The sequence below is a fragment of the Halichoerus grypus genome, chromosome 1 (assembly GCF_964656455.1).
Source record: "Halichoerus grypus chromosome 1, mHalGry1.hap1.1, whole genome shotgun sequence".
In the NCBI taxonomy this organism is placed as follows: Eukaryota; Metazoa; Chordata; class Mammalia; order Carnivora; family Phocidae; genus Halichoerus; species Halichoerus grypus.
This window is the reverse complement of record NC_135712.1, coordinates 118,288,443-118,301,317: the sequence shown is the minus strand read 5'-3', so window position 1 is coordinate 118,301,317 and position 12,875 is coordinate 118,288,443. Positions and strand designations below refer to the sequence as shown.

General features: G+C 39.9%; 2 protein-coding genes across 5 annotated transcripts in view; both read left to right on the top strand.

Moving 5' to 3' along the window:
* Window positions 1-4,156, top strand: part of LOC118542547 (uncharacterized) — a 42,768-nt gene extending 38,612 nt beyond the window's left edge. For both annotated transcript variants that reach the window (XM_036102866.2, XM_078071082.1), the window contains exons 8-9: window positions 1,660-1,772; window positions 2,227-4,156. In XM_036102866.2, the coding sequence (XP_035958759.2) occupies window positions 1,660-1,772; window positions 2,227-2,238 (125 nt within the window). In that variant the 3' untranslated portion in view covers window positions 2,239-4,156. The remainder of the gene's footprint in view (window positions 1-1,659; window positions 1,773-2,226) is intronic.
* Window positions 4,157-6,142: 1,986 nt separating this feature from the next.
* On the top strand, window positions 6,143-12,760 carry RNF7 (ring finger protein 7). 3 transcript variants are annotated; one of them, XM_036102901.2, is made up of 4 exons: window positions 6,143-6,399; window positions 10,188-10,235; window positions 11,510-11,632; window positions 11,806-12,760. In XM_036102901.2, exons 1-4 carry the CDS (start codon window positions 6,225-6,227, stop codon window positions 11,922-11,924), a joined length of 465 nt encoding a protein of 154 aa, XP_035958794.1. In that variant the 5' UTR covers window positions 6,143-6,224; the 3' UTR covers window positions 11,925-12,760. The 3 variants fall into 3 exon arrangements, with proteins under 3 accessions (XP_035958794.1, XP_035958815.1, XP_035958804.1); XM_036102922.2 differs by lacking the exon at window positions 11,510-11,632 and having other exon boundaries at window positions 6,144-6,392; XM_036102911.2 differs by lacking the exon at window positions 11,510-11,632 and having other exon boundaries at window positions 6,153-6,399.
* Window positions 12,761-12,875: the final 115 nt, after the last annotated feature.

Below are 12,875 nucleotides of genomic sequence, written 5' to 3'. Positions count from 1 at the left end.
ACAAAGGTTATTAAAGGATACAAATCAATAGCCAGATGAAGAGATACAGAGGGTGAGGTCTCGAACAAAGCAGCTCTGTCCTCATGGAGTTTGGAGCCCAGCATGATGGCACGTGGAAGCATTCTGGTTTCCCAACCTGGAAGCTCTTTGAATCCCATCCTTTGGATTTTTATGGAGGCTTTATTACACGGGCATGATTGATTAAATCATTGGCCATTGGTGATTGATTCAACCTCCGGCCCCTTTCCCCTCCCTGGAGAATCAGGGGGTAGGACTGAAAGTTCTAACCATTCATTTATGGTTGGTTCCCCTGGCAACCAGCTTTCCAAGTCTCCTCATTAACATAAATTCAGGTGTAATGGAAAGGGGCTTGTTTTGAATTACAAGGCACCCATTTCACCTTTACGGCTCTAAGGCATTTTCAGGAACTGAGAACAAGGGACCAAATATTACATTTTTCAAGTTTTCTTTTTAAAAAATCCAGTGTAGTTGACACGGAGTGTTATATTAGCTTCAAGTGTACAATATAGTTTCTATACATTACTCAGTGCTCATCATGGTACGTATACTCTTTAATCCCCATCACCTATTTTACCCATCACCCCACACACCTAAGAGACCAAAAGATGCTCCCATTTCTCTTATTGCTCAGGAAATTCCAATGGTTTGGGAGCCAGGAACCATGGACAAAGACCAAATATATATGAGAAATCTGAATACTCTAAATACATATTTCTTATAAATCACAATATTGCTGGTCTTTATAGGATAATCAGTGAAAAATCTCGGTTTCAGGTGATACAGGACCAACTCAAACTGATCTAAGTACACATACACAAAATTGTTGACCTATAAAACTAAAAGTCCAAGGGTGGTTCTAACTACAGGTCCAGCTGGATTTAGGGGTTCAGGTGACACTACCTACCTTCATCTCCTGGAAGTTCTGCTTGTGTTGACTTTATTCTCAGACAGGTTCTTCCCACACAGTGGCATTTTGGGCAGCACTGGCCATAAGTTTACATTGTACCCGTTTAATCTCAAGAAAGAGCCTTTCTCCTGTTTTCACTGGACCATCATGAGTCACATGCATACCTGTTAACCAATCACTGTGCCAGGGAGAATAAATCCACTAATTGGCCAGATCTGGGTTGTGTGCCCATCCACCCCTGGAGGACAGGGGAGTGGAACCCCAAAGTAAACTCAAGCTTCTGTTTCAGAAAGAAGCTAAAATGCAAGCTGGACAAGCAAAACCAAGAGAAGTCCACTAAAGATGAAGAGCTAATAAAGTATTAGAGGTGATGAATGGCAAGATCAGAATTTCACTTTCAGATGATTAATTTGGAAGTAGATTCCAGGATGGATTTGGGGGTGGGGAAGTCTGAAGCTAGGAAGACCAGTTGGAAGACTAACACAGTTATCCAGGTAAACATATGACAGTAGGAATTGAAAAGAAAGGACTAGAGTGAGAAGTTTTTATAGAAATAAATTGTTATGGATCACTCACATCAAGAAGATATAGGGAAAAGGTATTAGGTGAGAGGAAAGTTGCCCAGTTAATAACAATGTGGGAAAATGCCCCTCTCAGAAGCTAAGACCCAATCCATCAAATGGAGTTGTGAGATATCCTGCCCATTTACTATTATGTTCTTCCCCTTTCAGGCAAACTACCAGTCTTAAAAATTATGGTCACTCCTCAAGTCTCTTCAGAAACCTTCAGATCTATTTGGAAAAATAGCAGGAAATCTAGTATCACCCGTAGAAAGAAGAAAAAGGTATGTTCTTAGATGTCTGTGTCTGCTGAGTTGCAGCCACCAGGAGAGTGTGTGTGCAGAGCCTGGGCACTAAACTGGGGTAGATGCCACCCTCAGCAGATTGTGCACTTGATAAAATCACGAGAATTTTGGTTCTAGGTAATAGTATCCCAAACCATCAGTCCATTCTGATGGATGATTGTATCAAAGGACAAGTAGTAGGAAACAACATAGTTCCCTCAAATGTTGGTGCAAACCTTGCATCCTGTCTTCAACTTTCCCACTTTCCCCCCCCCAAATCCTGGTTCCTGTTAGCTTATTATGGTTTTGAAATGGTGAATTTACCTAAACTATTTATGAAACATGTGGGATCTATTAGGTGGTAATGCTTTACGTATGTTTACTCCCTATTGTATGAAGTTGAACTTCCTTTTTTCTTTTTATAATTTATTATTTTTTCTTCATTATTTTGTAGGCTAAAAACTGAAGATGGATGCCATATATCTTTATGGATGCTGTCTATTTCCATGGCCAGCCAGACATGTGTAGAAAGATAGTGCTTTTTCTATAATAATTGTTTTCACTGGAACCAAGCCCATCTCAAGTTCTAAAATTTGATGACTAATTTATGAAATTTCAAAGTAGTGTTAATCCTGCTATGCTTGTCATTTTCTAAAATGTGGGTTTCACAAGTTGACCTTAGTAAAAATAGGTAGGATTCTCCTCTGGTGCTTCTTATGTGCTTGTGAAATTTATAATTTGAAGGAAGTCATGATCTTTATCTAAGAAAGAAAGAATCTTCTTTCATGAGTATATCTATAGTTGGGAATAATAGGAATATTTGGAAATAACCACTTTCTGAAAGACGACATCCCCCAAAATGGGGATATTCCCCAAATGAGGAAACTTCTAATCAATCACTTTAACCACCCCTCCCCCCACCAAATGAAGATATCTGCTCCATAGGAAAGAGAAGAGGTGTGGTTGACCAATGTATGGATGATAAATTGGATTAGTTGAAAGTTATATGCCATGACAATATGGTGCAGGGATGAAAAGCGTGGCCTGGGGAATGAAATGGACTGGAATTCTCTGTGGGAAACTGCTGCAGTCCAGGTGTGTGACATTGGCCAAGTCAGTTAACCTCACTGAGCCTCAGTTCTCCCTGATGAGATACGGATAAGAATAGCACCTGTCTCATTTGGTGAGCACCGAATGAGATGACACATGTCAAGTATTTTTGGACAATACTTGTTTCATAATGCATGCTCAAATATAAATATTAGTGGCAGTTATTATTGTTGATGTTAGAAGTAAATGATTCCAGTTATTTCACTTGGAAAAGCTACACACGAAAAATAAAAAAGAAGAAAAAAAGACTTAAGGCCTTTCCATTTTGAAGTAAAAAACAAAACAAAAAACCAAACAAAAAGCCAGTCTGTTGGGGTGCCTGGCTGGCTCAGTCGGTAGAGAATATGACTCTTGATCTCAGAGTTGTGAGTTCAAGCCCCACTTCGGGTGTGGAGCCTACTCAAAATAAAAAATAAAGAAATGAATGTGTATTTTTTTAAAAGGCAAGTCTGTCATTCATACCACGTACAAATCAAGTTCTGGCAAGTCTGTGGAACCAAACTATCTGTGAAGGTGAGGATGTTTATAGTAAATTATGTTCACCCTTAAATATCTTAGCATCTAGCTAGGAAGACAAGATCCTCACATGTTAAAAGTAAACAATAACAGAGTGTGAGAGTTGAAATAATATAACGGATCTTCAGAACTTATATATCGAATCTGTGAGACCTCCTGATAAATTGTACCTGCTTTAAAAAAAAAAAAAGACCTTTTTGAAATTTGCCACTGATATCCACTCAGTGGGAGTGTAAAACTGTGTGCCTCCTTAGAAGTCTTTTGACATTGTCTATCAAAATGAAAAATACATAACTTTTGACCTAGGTATCTGAGAAATTTATTTTACAAATATTCTCTCACACATGTGTAAGGCAATATTTATAATGATGGTGTTTGTTTTATTTTGTTTTAAAGATTCTATTTATTTATTTGACAGAGAGAGACACAGTGAGAGAGAGAACACAAGCAGGGGGAGGGGGGAGGGAGAAGCAGGCTTCCCGCTGAGCAGGGAGCCTGAAGCAGGGCTCAGTCCCAGGACCCTGGGATCATGACCTGAGCTGAAGGCAGACACTTAACGACTGAGCCACCCAGGTGCCCCTTAAAAATTTTTTTAATGAGTTGTGTCTGTTTGTACATATGTAGGAATTTCTGGAAAGTCTATTAACAGTACTTGCTTTTTTTCATTGTACACTCATTTTACTATTTTAACATTTTTATCATTTATGAGCTGTCAATTTTAAAAACTTGAAATTGCTCAATAAACATCAGTAACAGCATTTTTTGCTTGCTATGTGACCCAGTGCCAAAAAAGTGGAAGAAATACAGTAAGTACTGTGATTTCCTGGGAGTACATGAGTATATGTTGGCAAAGAGCGAAGATGAGTAAGTTTTCTAAGTGCAGAGAGCAGTCCAGCTGGAGCAGGTAGGGGAAGTTCTGTCCAGTTTCAGAGATGTTAAAGTGTGGGAAAAAAAAAAAAAAGGCATCCTCTAGGCTTTCATCCTTTCATCTGACTTTCTCTCCTTTTCTCTTTCAAACTGGCCAGTTCCCAACAACTTGAGTGCATTTTATCCTCATCTGGTTCCGGCCTCCCTCCTTTGTTAGATATCTCGCATTTAGAACCATCTCTAGTCAGATGTGTGGTCGTTTAATATGAATATGTTCATCTGGGCTTGTTTATAGGCATTTTTATCTGGCTCATAAAGTTAGTGTGGTGAGATTAACATCCGCCACCTCTCCTGCTCTGCTCTGGCTGACAGCTTGGAGAGGTGCTCTCTTCACTCATATCCTGGCCTTGAGGGCCTCCCATCTCTCCCCAGTTCAGACTTGACCTCTTCCATGAGGCTTTTCCTCATGGCATCAGTCCTCAGGGATATCTCTGTCCCTCGCAGCACTTAATATTCCACTCGACAAGCAGCACACATAGCATCTAGCCAAATGTGACCCTGTGTCCATATTTCTATTTTTACATACTTATGCATCCTTGTGTCCTCTGCCCGACTCCTTGAGTTTGGTTAGCCTCCGTCCAGACCCAGGGCCTGGCATGAGGAGGCCAGGGGAGGCCGAGAGCCCCACTGAGAGAAGGGAGGCTTGGAATCCCACACCTGACACTACCGGTGTCCACCACTAGGTGGTGGTGGTAATCAGTCACCTCCTTAGGCATTCTGGACCTCAAATTTCTTATCTTTTAAAAGGAAGATGTTGTCTGCTTTGCTTGAGAAAACAGAAAAACATGACCCCAGGCTAGCAATAGAAGAACCCAGGTTTCATAATTGTCACCTTCACATAACAGCGGTGTTACTCGTACATATAAAAGGAGGAGGTTGAACCACATCAGAGGTTCTCAGAGCATGAGCCCCAGAGGTCTTGGCATCCTTTCAGGGGACCAACAGGTCAAAACTATTTGCATGCCAATATTCAGAGCTATTTCCCTCTTTTCACTCTTAGGAGTGTACCATGGAGTTTTCCAGAAGCGACATTATATGTGGCACCATCGCTCTAATAACTTGTAATGAGTTTATTACTGTTACTTTTAAATGAATATTTAAATCTTCCCCTCAATTTAAATTTCTTAAAAAGCAAACATATACATCTTCCATAAAGGCTCTTTAAGGTCCTATAGTTTTTAAGCTTAACGGGGTGCTGAGCCCAAAAAGTTTGAGAACCACTGAGCCAGGTTTCTCAGAAGACCTTCTGAGGCCAGACGTTTCCTAGATACGGAAGACATGGTCCCTGCTCTGATGGTTTACATGGGGGAGGGCCGGGGGCGGGGAACAGTTATATATGTTTTTTTATTTTTAAAGATTTTATTTATTTGACAGAGACACAGTGAAGAGAGGGAACACAAGCAGGGGGAGTGGGAGAGGGAGAAGTAGGCTTCCCACCGAGCAGGGAGCCCAAGGGGGGCTCGATCCCAGGACCCCGGAATCATGACCTGAGCTGAAGGCAGACGCTTAACGACTGAGCCACCCAGGCGCCCCCGGGGGAACAGTTAATTTGTGAGCGTGGTAAGTTCCCTGAAGGCGCACAGTAGGACACCTGGTGCCTGCACAGAGTGCTCCAGAGCGCGGGAGAGGAAGAACACTAAGCACCGAAGCCTCCAGGCTTCACACCGGAATCGCTCTAAAGGCTCTCAGCCCTCTGAGCTGCCCCAGCGAGCGGGGCAGGCGTGGACACGCGGCCGGGCGCTAGCGTAAGATGACGTCACTGGGCAGCGCCAGCCAATCGGGGCGGCCCCTGTCGGAGGCACCGCAGTGGCCCGTGGCCTGCAGGCGGCGCTGTGGCCCGCCGGGCGACCCCACAGAGCCGCCATAGCCACCCGCCTCCCCCGACTCCGCGTCGCCGCCATGGCCGACGTGGAAGACGGCGAGGAACCCTGCGCCTTGTCCTCTCACTCCGGGAGCGCAGGCTCCAAGTCGGGAGGCGACAAAATGTTCTCTCTCAAAAAGTGGAATGCGGTGGCCATGTGGAGCTGGGACGTGGAGTGCGATACGTGCGCCATCTGCAGGGTCCAGGTGATGGGTAAGCGCTGCACGCGAGGCCCGGGCCGCGCTACGGCCTCCGCGGGGCCGACTCTGGGCGTGGGGGACGGCGGAAGAAGGCTCGGAGAGACTCGGGTCGAGAGCAGTGGGGGCAGGGGTGCCGGGGGCTGCCGCCGCCGCCTGGGGCTCAGCAGGCGCCCGGCGCTGGGAGCTGCTCTTCTAGGGAGAGAAACGGCCAGTGAGCAGAGGAATTAAGGTAATTTCAGGTAGTGATGGGTGTGGCCAAGGAAATAAAACTGGGTCATTTGATGGCAGTTAGGAGAAACCACTTCGGTTTGTGGGGCCAGGTCCATCTCTAAAAGCAAACAGCAAAGGGGTCAGAGTAAAGGCCCTGAATAAGTAGGGCACTTTAATGATTGTGGTCATACACCAAAGTGATGCTTTGGAGTCATCTTCCACAAAAACGACACCCTCAGTTCGCTCCTGAGAGGCGAAGGGAAGAAAAGCGTTCTAGCCATTGCATTTTTGGATTAGCTACTGCTGTTCCACGGGCTTTTCAATCTGCATGTCTTAGGATGGGTCAGATGGCACTCCCTTGTCTTGAAGGGGATACAGTGTGGTTCAAGAATATTTAGGGTTCGCCGGAATTGAAGAATGTAAGCCCTTTATTCAGAAACATAAAAATCTTCATCTCCTTCTGGCCCCTCCCTATCATAGGATGCCATTTCCTGAAGAAGATCCTGCCCTGCTCTGTGTCGGGCCTTTGTGGAGAACCCACTTGTACAAATAAAGTCTTAACTTCTTTCTGTGATATTTCGAATAAAAATACTGGACCAGGCGAAACCTTTCAGAGCAGCTTCATCCTGTTATATTTTATATTTTATATGCTCTCTGTTTTAAGGTCTCAGTCCACTTTGAAAAAGAGATGCTATCTAAATGCAAGTTATATTTTTAAATAGAGCATTTAAAATACTGAGAGAGGATCTTAATGTTTCTTGGTGGTAGGTGGAAAAAACTGAGGTTCTATAGTTTGAAAACTTTGTGTGTTGCTTTGAAAAATGAGAGAATTGGAGAAAATAACTTAAACAGAATTGTTCTCTCAAGGGATGGAATTTAAACCTACCAGAATCAAGGGATTCTCAATTTACACTCTCTTTAGTACACTCTTTTGTTTTTGATTCATAAGGACTTGTTTCATAGAGGATTTACAAAAATGGGATTCAAATATTTTTTATTTTTTACTTTTGAAAGAACTTGATTTCAGACATGATCCACTTATTTTGCATATTAGGTCTTAAAAGTACCTCGTTTATTGGCCTGCAGTAAAGCCCCCTTGCCCCACCCCTTACTTAAACTACAACCATAATTTTCCGGTTTGTGTGGCATTGTTAACTTATCCAGGCAACTTAATCTTTTCTTCTTTTGCAAGACAAGCTTTGCTAAATATTTTATCCTCTAAATTTTCTTTAGTTTAAAAAGAAGAGTGTTCCAGAAAGTGTGTTTTATATTCCTCCCCAAAGAAAAGTTTTAGACTTGTACGTAGAAATACAGAATTCAAAGTAATGGTTGAAATCTTGCAACAAATAAACTCTACTGGGATATTTAGAGTAAGTCAAAGTATGGGCTATAAATGGTTCACATTCATATTAACCTTCTAATTATAGCAAGTATTCTGCTACTGTGGATTAATTTTGCAGATTTACAACAGCTGTCCTTTGAGTTCAGAAAAGTATTCTGGACTAGACCTCTGTATTTTGTTTATGAGGTGTTAAAATCCATTTGGTGGTCAGGTGACAGCAGAAGGAAGTTTGTTTTTCAGACTTCCCAAGCCTTACCTTAGTAGCATCATTCTAAAAGGTGTTACTGTTACTGTACTCCTTAGAAATGTTCTGTTTTAGATCTTAGGAATATCATGAAAGGAATTATTTTTCTTTTATCTAAAACTTTAGGAATTTTTCGATTTAGGTTGGGTTTTGATAATGAGTCTAAATCAAAGCTCAATCAAAATTGTAATCCAGAGATTTCTAGATTGTGCAAAAGAGCCCAGTGAATTCCATTTCCTTAATATTTTGAATTCATTTCATACACCTAAATGATTTATTATGACTTCTTGATCCAGGATTTGCCTGTCAGCCTGTTCTGATGTGGTTAACACTCTTTGGTTTCCGCTCCTCTCCCGTCACTCTGAAAGGGGCAGATGGCACAGAGAGCAAGTGTTGAAGAAGAGGAAAATAGGTTTGCTAGTTCTGTTAAGTTCTAAAGAGCCAGAGTAACCCTTCGTGGCTATTTATGTTAACTTGGACATTTGACATACCTTTTGGAGTCTTGTTTTCCTAATTTGTGAAAGAGGTAGTTGGGATCACAGATTATAATTCTGTGATTATACAGAACCAGAGCCATGTCTTCACTCTTATATCATGATCCTTATGATATTTTGTTTGCCTGCCTACCTCCCCATTTCCTGGTGAGACCAGGGACCCAGACTCGGTCATTTTGGTGTCCCCAGTGCATAACTCCTTATACAGAGTAGATACTCAGTAATTGTGGGATTGAAGAAAGCCTTAGGAGGCACTGGTTGTTTTTAATCCACACCAAAGAGGCCAGGGTGGTGTGTTTTTTTAGGGTGAGAGCATGCAGAGAGGAGCAAACAAACGCCTGAGCATAATCCAGTGTAAGAAGAGGAGCAGGCTTCAACTTCACTGTGTATCTATTTTTACAGAATTCTTTTTCTCCAATTTATGTTAAAAACTATTTTTTTTTCTGTTGGTTTGAACTTCCTTTTACCCATATCGGACTCCTCTTCCAGCTAATGAGTGAATCCATTTTATTGGTCCCTAAAATATTCTATATTACCTCCTTCATCAAGCAAATAGTAGTACAGAGTGAATTTTGAAAACTGCTAGTATACCCTTTAGGTTCCCATTCCTAGAATTTACTCCCAAATAAATTATTAAAATACTTTGCCATTGTTGGATAAATGCTTTGGGCTCAGACATATTTATAAATATAGGGAGCATTTCTTTCTTTCTTTTTTTTTTTTAAGATTTATTTATTTGAGAGAGAGCAAGAGAGCACAAGTGATGGAGAAGGAGGAGGAGGCTGCCCATCCAGCAGGGAACCTGATGCAGGGCTCGATCCCAGGACCCTGGGATCATGACCTGAGCTGAAGGCAGACAACCGACTGAGCCACCCAGGCGCCCCAAGGGAGCATTTTCTTTAAAAAGAAAAAAAAAAGAGAGAACCTAGTACTTAAGAGGTTCTTTAAAAATTAATTTTAGTTAAATTTTTATATAGATCATACAGTCACATAATTGAGAATTTTTGGAAAATATATAATGAAAATTTCCCATCCCATCCCCTCTTTGGTGAACTTTATTACTTGAGTATTCTAGAGTTTCTTTATGTGTGTATAAGCAAATACCAATATATATGCATGACTTACTTATCATGGTATCTTGAAAATAAACTGCCCCTAAGGTTAATCTATGTGATCATGCCCAGTGAGTCTATATGAACTCCCAGTATATAATGGAGTATGGCATATTTTTCTCTAGGGGTTGCATGCACCTTGGGGACATCTTTTCATCAGAGCTTGTGAAAATAGAGGGTCGGTAACCCTTGTGAAATGGCTCCTGGTCATAAGTAAATGAGTAGAGTGCCTTGTACTTTGTTCATCTTTAAACAGTTATGTTCAGATGAGAAATTAATAATATGAGTCTGTTATCTCCATCTCTAACCCTTTGGGCTTTTATTTGACTTTGAAGTGTCTGGGTTTTAAAAATTGCATTCTGAGCATCAGAATGAGAATTGCTATTTGTTTACTTTTAGATGCCTGTCTTAGATGTCAAGCTGAAAACAAACAAGAGGATTGTGTTGGTATGTTGTAATTTCATTCTCTTGGTTTTTCAACTGCAGGTTTTCCTCTCAGTGGGGATGTTTGAATTTGCAATTAAGATTGACTTTATCAATACACAAAAACAAACTGTAAAGCAGTGATCCATTATTAATATAAAATGTGTTGGTTCTCTAAAGGCCTTAATGGAATTAATCTGCAAGTCCTTTTATTGCCTGTAATTAAGAATTGATTATATATTCTAGATATGGGCATAGTAAATATTTGATATTCAAAAAAGGAATCATTCTTTTCTATTAAGAAAATTATGAAGTAAGGAATTTGCCAAAACATCATTTAAATTTAACTGTATTGTAGGTCAGATTTGGTAGGGTTTTATTCTAATAAAACGCTTCAGTTTTCAGTACTCTTATGATACAGTATTTAACTTTTCAACCAACATAGAAAAAATGTTAAGTCTCAAGATTTTTTCTGATACAGTTTGTATATGGAAATCTATTAAATTTTGCTAATAGTCTGGGGCAGCAAAAGTTGTCTTAGGCTAAACGTTTTAAGCAGTTCAAAGGTTTTTATGTCCTAGTTCTTGAGGTCATTACTTCTAGATTGCTATATATAAAAGCTTTTCTGAAGATGAAAGGTTAACTTTGTACTTTGTGTTTGCGTGGTTTACATTCAGCTTCTTAATAATGATTTATGTGGTATTTATCAAATCCTGTTTCTTCGTCCTGAAACAGAATGGTTTCCCCTTGCTTTCTACTTCTTATAGATAATTTTCATAAGAAGATATGGGGTTTTTCATGGTTTTTTTTTTTTTTTTTTTCCTATTTCTTTCATTGGTCTGTTTTCATATAGGTCAAGCAAGTGACAGACAAAGCCCACATTTGAGACTGTATTTCAGATTATGGGTGACTTCCCTTGGTTTAAAAAATATTAACGGAAATTGTGAGGTTCAGGACACCTTTCTTTGACCACAAAGAGACCTCTCTTTCCAGCCAGCCACTTTGAAAAGTTAATGTATTTGTCACATGAGGAATTGCACTGCTTATGGGTGACAACGCAGTTCATCACTACTTCTAGAAAATAACTCAGTAGATGTACAGCTGATGTTTAGAAGCATGTCATCTATTTATAATAGACTACTATGAACTGAAAACATTTAAAACTCATTATCTCGGTAAATAAAAATCAGGAGTATTTTTTTCAATAAAATAAAGCTCAAAAGGTTTCCAGGTCAGTGTATGACTGAGAAGGTCTGGGATCTAAGGAAGGCTCAAGTTCTTTAATCTCCTAACTTCAGGAAGACAGCATGTGGAGCTGTGTAGGGACTGGGGGCCACCACATCACCCACAGATTCTAAACAATGATGGAAAGTCCCCTAATCACAGCGCCTCATCTCACTTCCTAAGTGTAATTTACACAGGTAAGTTTTTATTTCTTTATAGATAGAAAAAATGTTGACCAATTAGCCATCTTGATTCAAGATTATGAACCATGATTATTCGTCATAATATAAAATAACCTATAATTTGAGTTCAGTAATTTAAATTAAAATACGTAATGTCAAAATAATCTTTTTTTTTTTTCCCCTTTCAGTGGTCTGGGGAGAATGTAATCATTCCTTTCACAACTGCTGCATGTCCCTGTGGGTGAAACAGAACAATCGCTGCCCTCTCTGCCAGCAAGATTGGGTGGTCCAAAGAATCGGCAAATGAGAGTGGTGGAAGGCTTTCTTAGTGCATTTGTTTGGAGCCCTGGTGGATCTTGTTATCAGGTGCCCTACAAAGGCCAGAACTCTCCAGGGAACTAATTCTTCAAATAAGAGGAGATGGCTCTGTGGTCTTTTGGTACTCATCAGAGGCATGGTTTAGCATTTTGTTAGTTTTATTTTCAGAAATTCTCTACAATTAAGAAGATAATTTATTAAAGATGGTCTTTCCTACCTCTGTGGTATGTGTCACACACACTGCTTAGAAGTGCTTTAAAGGAGGAGAGAGCTACAAATTGAATGACTTTATAATTTACTTATTGATATCCAAAGGGCTGTGGAAGCAGTTCCATTCAGAAGAGAACTTGTTGCATGCTTATAGTTGATCAGTAAAAAAAAAAAAAAAAAAAAAGACAGTGTTATAGTAACAAATAAAGTGCAGTTTAAAACCCAACTCTTATCCTTATTTTGTTCCTGATATTTATTTTTGGCTGGGAGGGGGTGATTCATGAAATCTTTACTTGATATAATGAAAATTTTAAGTTTGGACCAGTGAACAGGGTAAATAAAACTTAACCTTTGGGCATATGGAATTTTGATTGTCTTTTAGGCTATCATCCTCTGTCTTTGGCTCATCAAGAATACCTAAATCTCCACTCACCTCACTGTTCAATCATTGAGCGGTAAAGAACAGAAGTATTTTTAAGTTCTGGTCAGATTCTGTATTAATTAAACTGTGTTTTAGGTGGAATGTTAATGAGGGGAAAATGTTTACCACTGTAGCATTGGATCAAAAGGTTTATTTTATTACACGATGTTTTAATAAATGGTTTATTCTGTTTACTTCATTTGAATTGTCATTATTACAGTCTTATACACAACCTTAAACTTCATTTTAATAAACTAATATGTCAAGTGAGTGATTTTACTTAATTTGAAAAAAAATTCATATACTCTT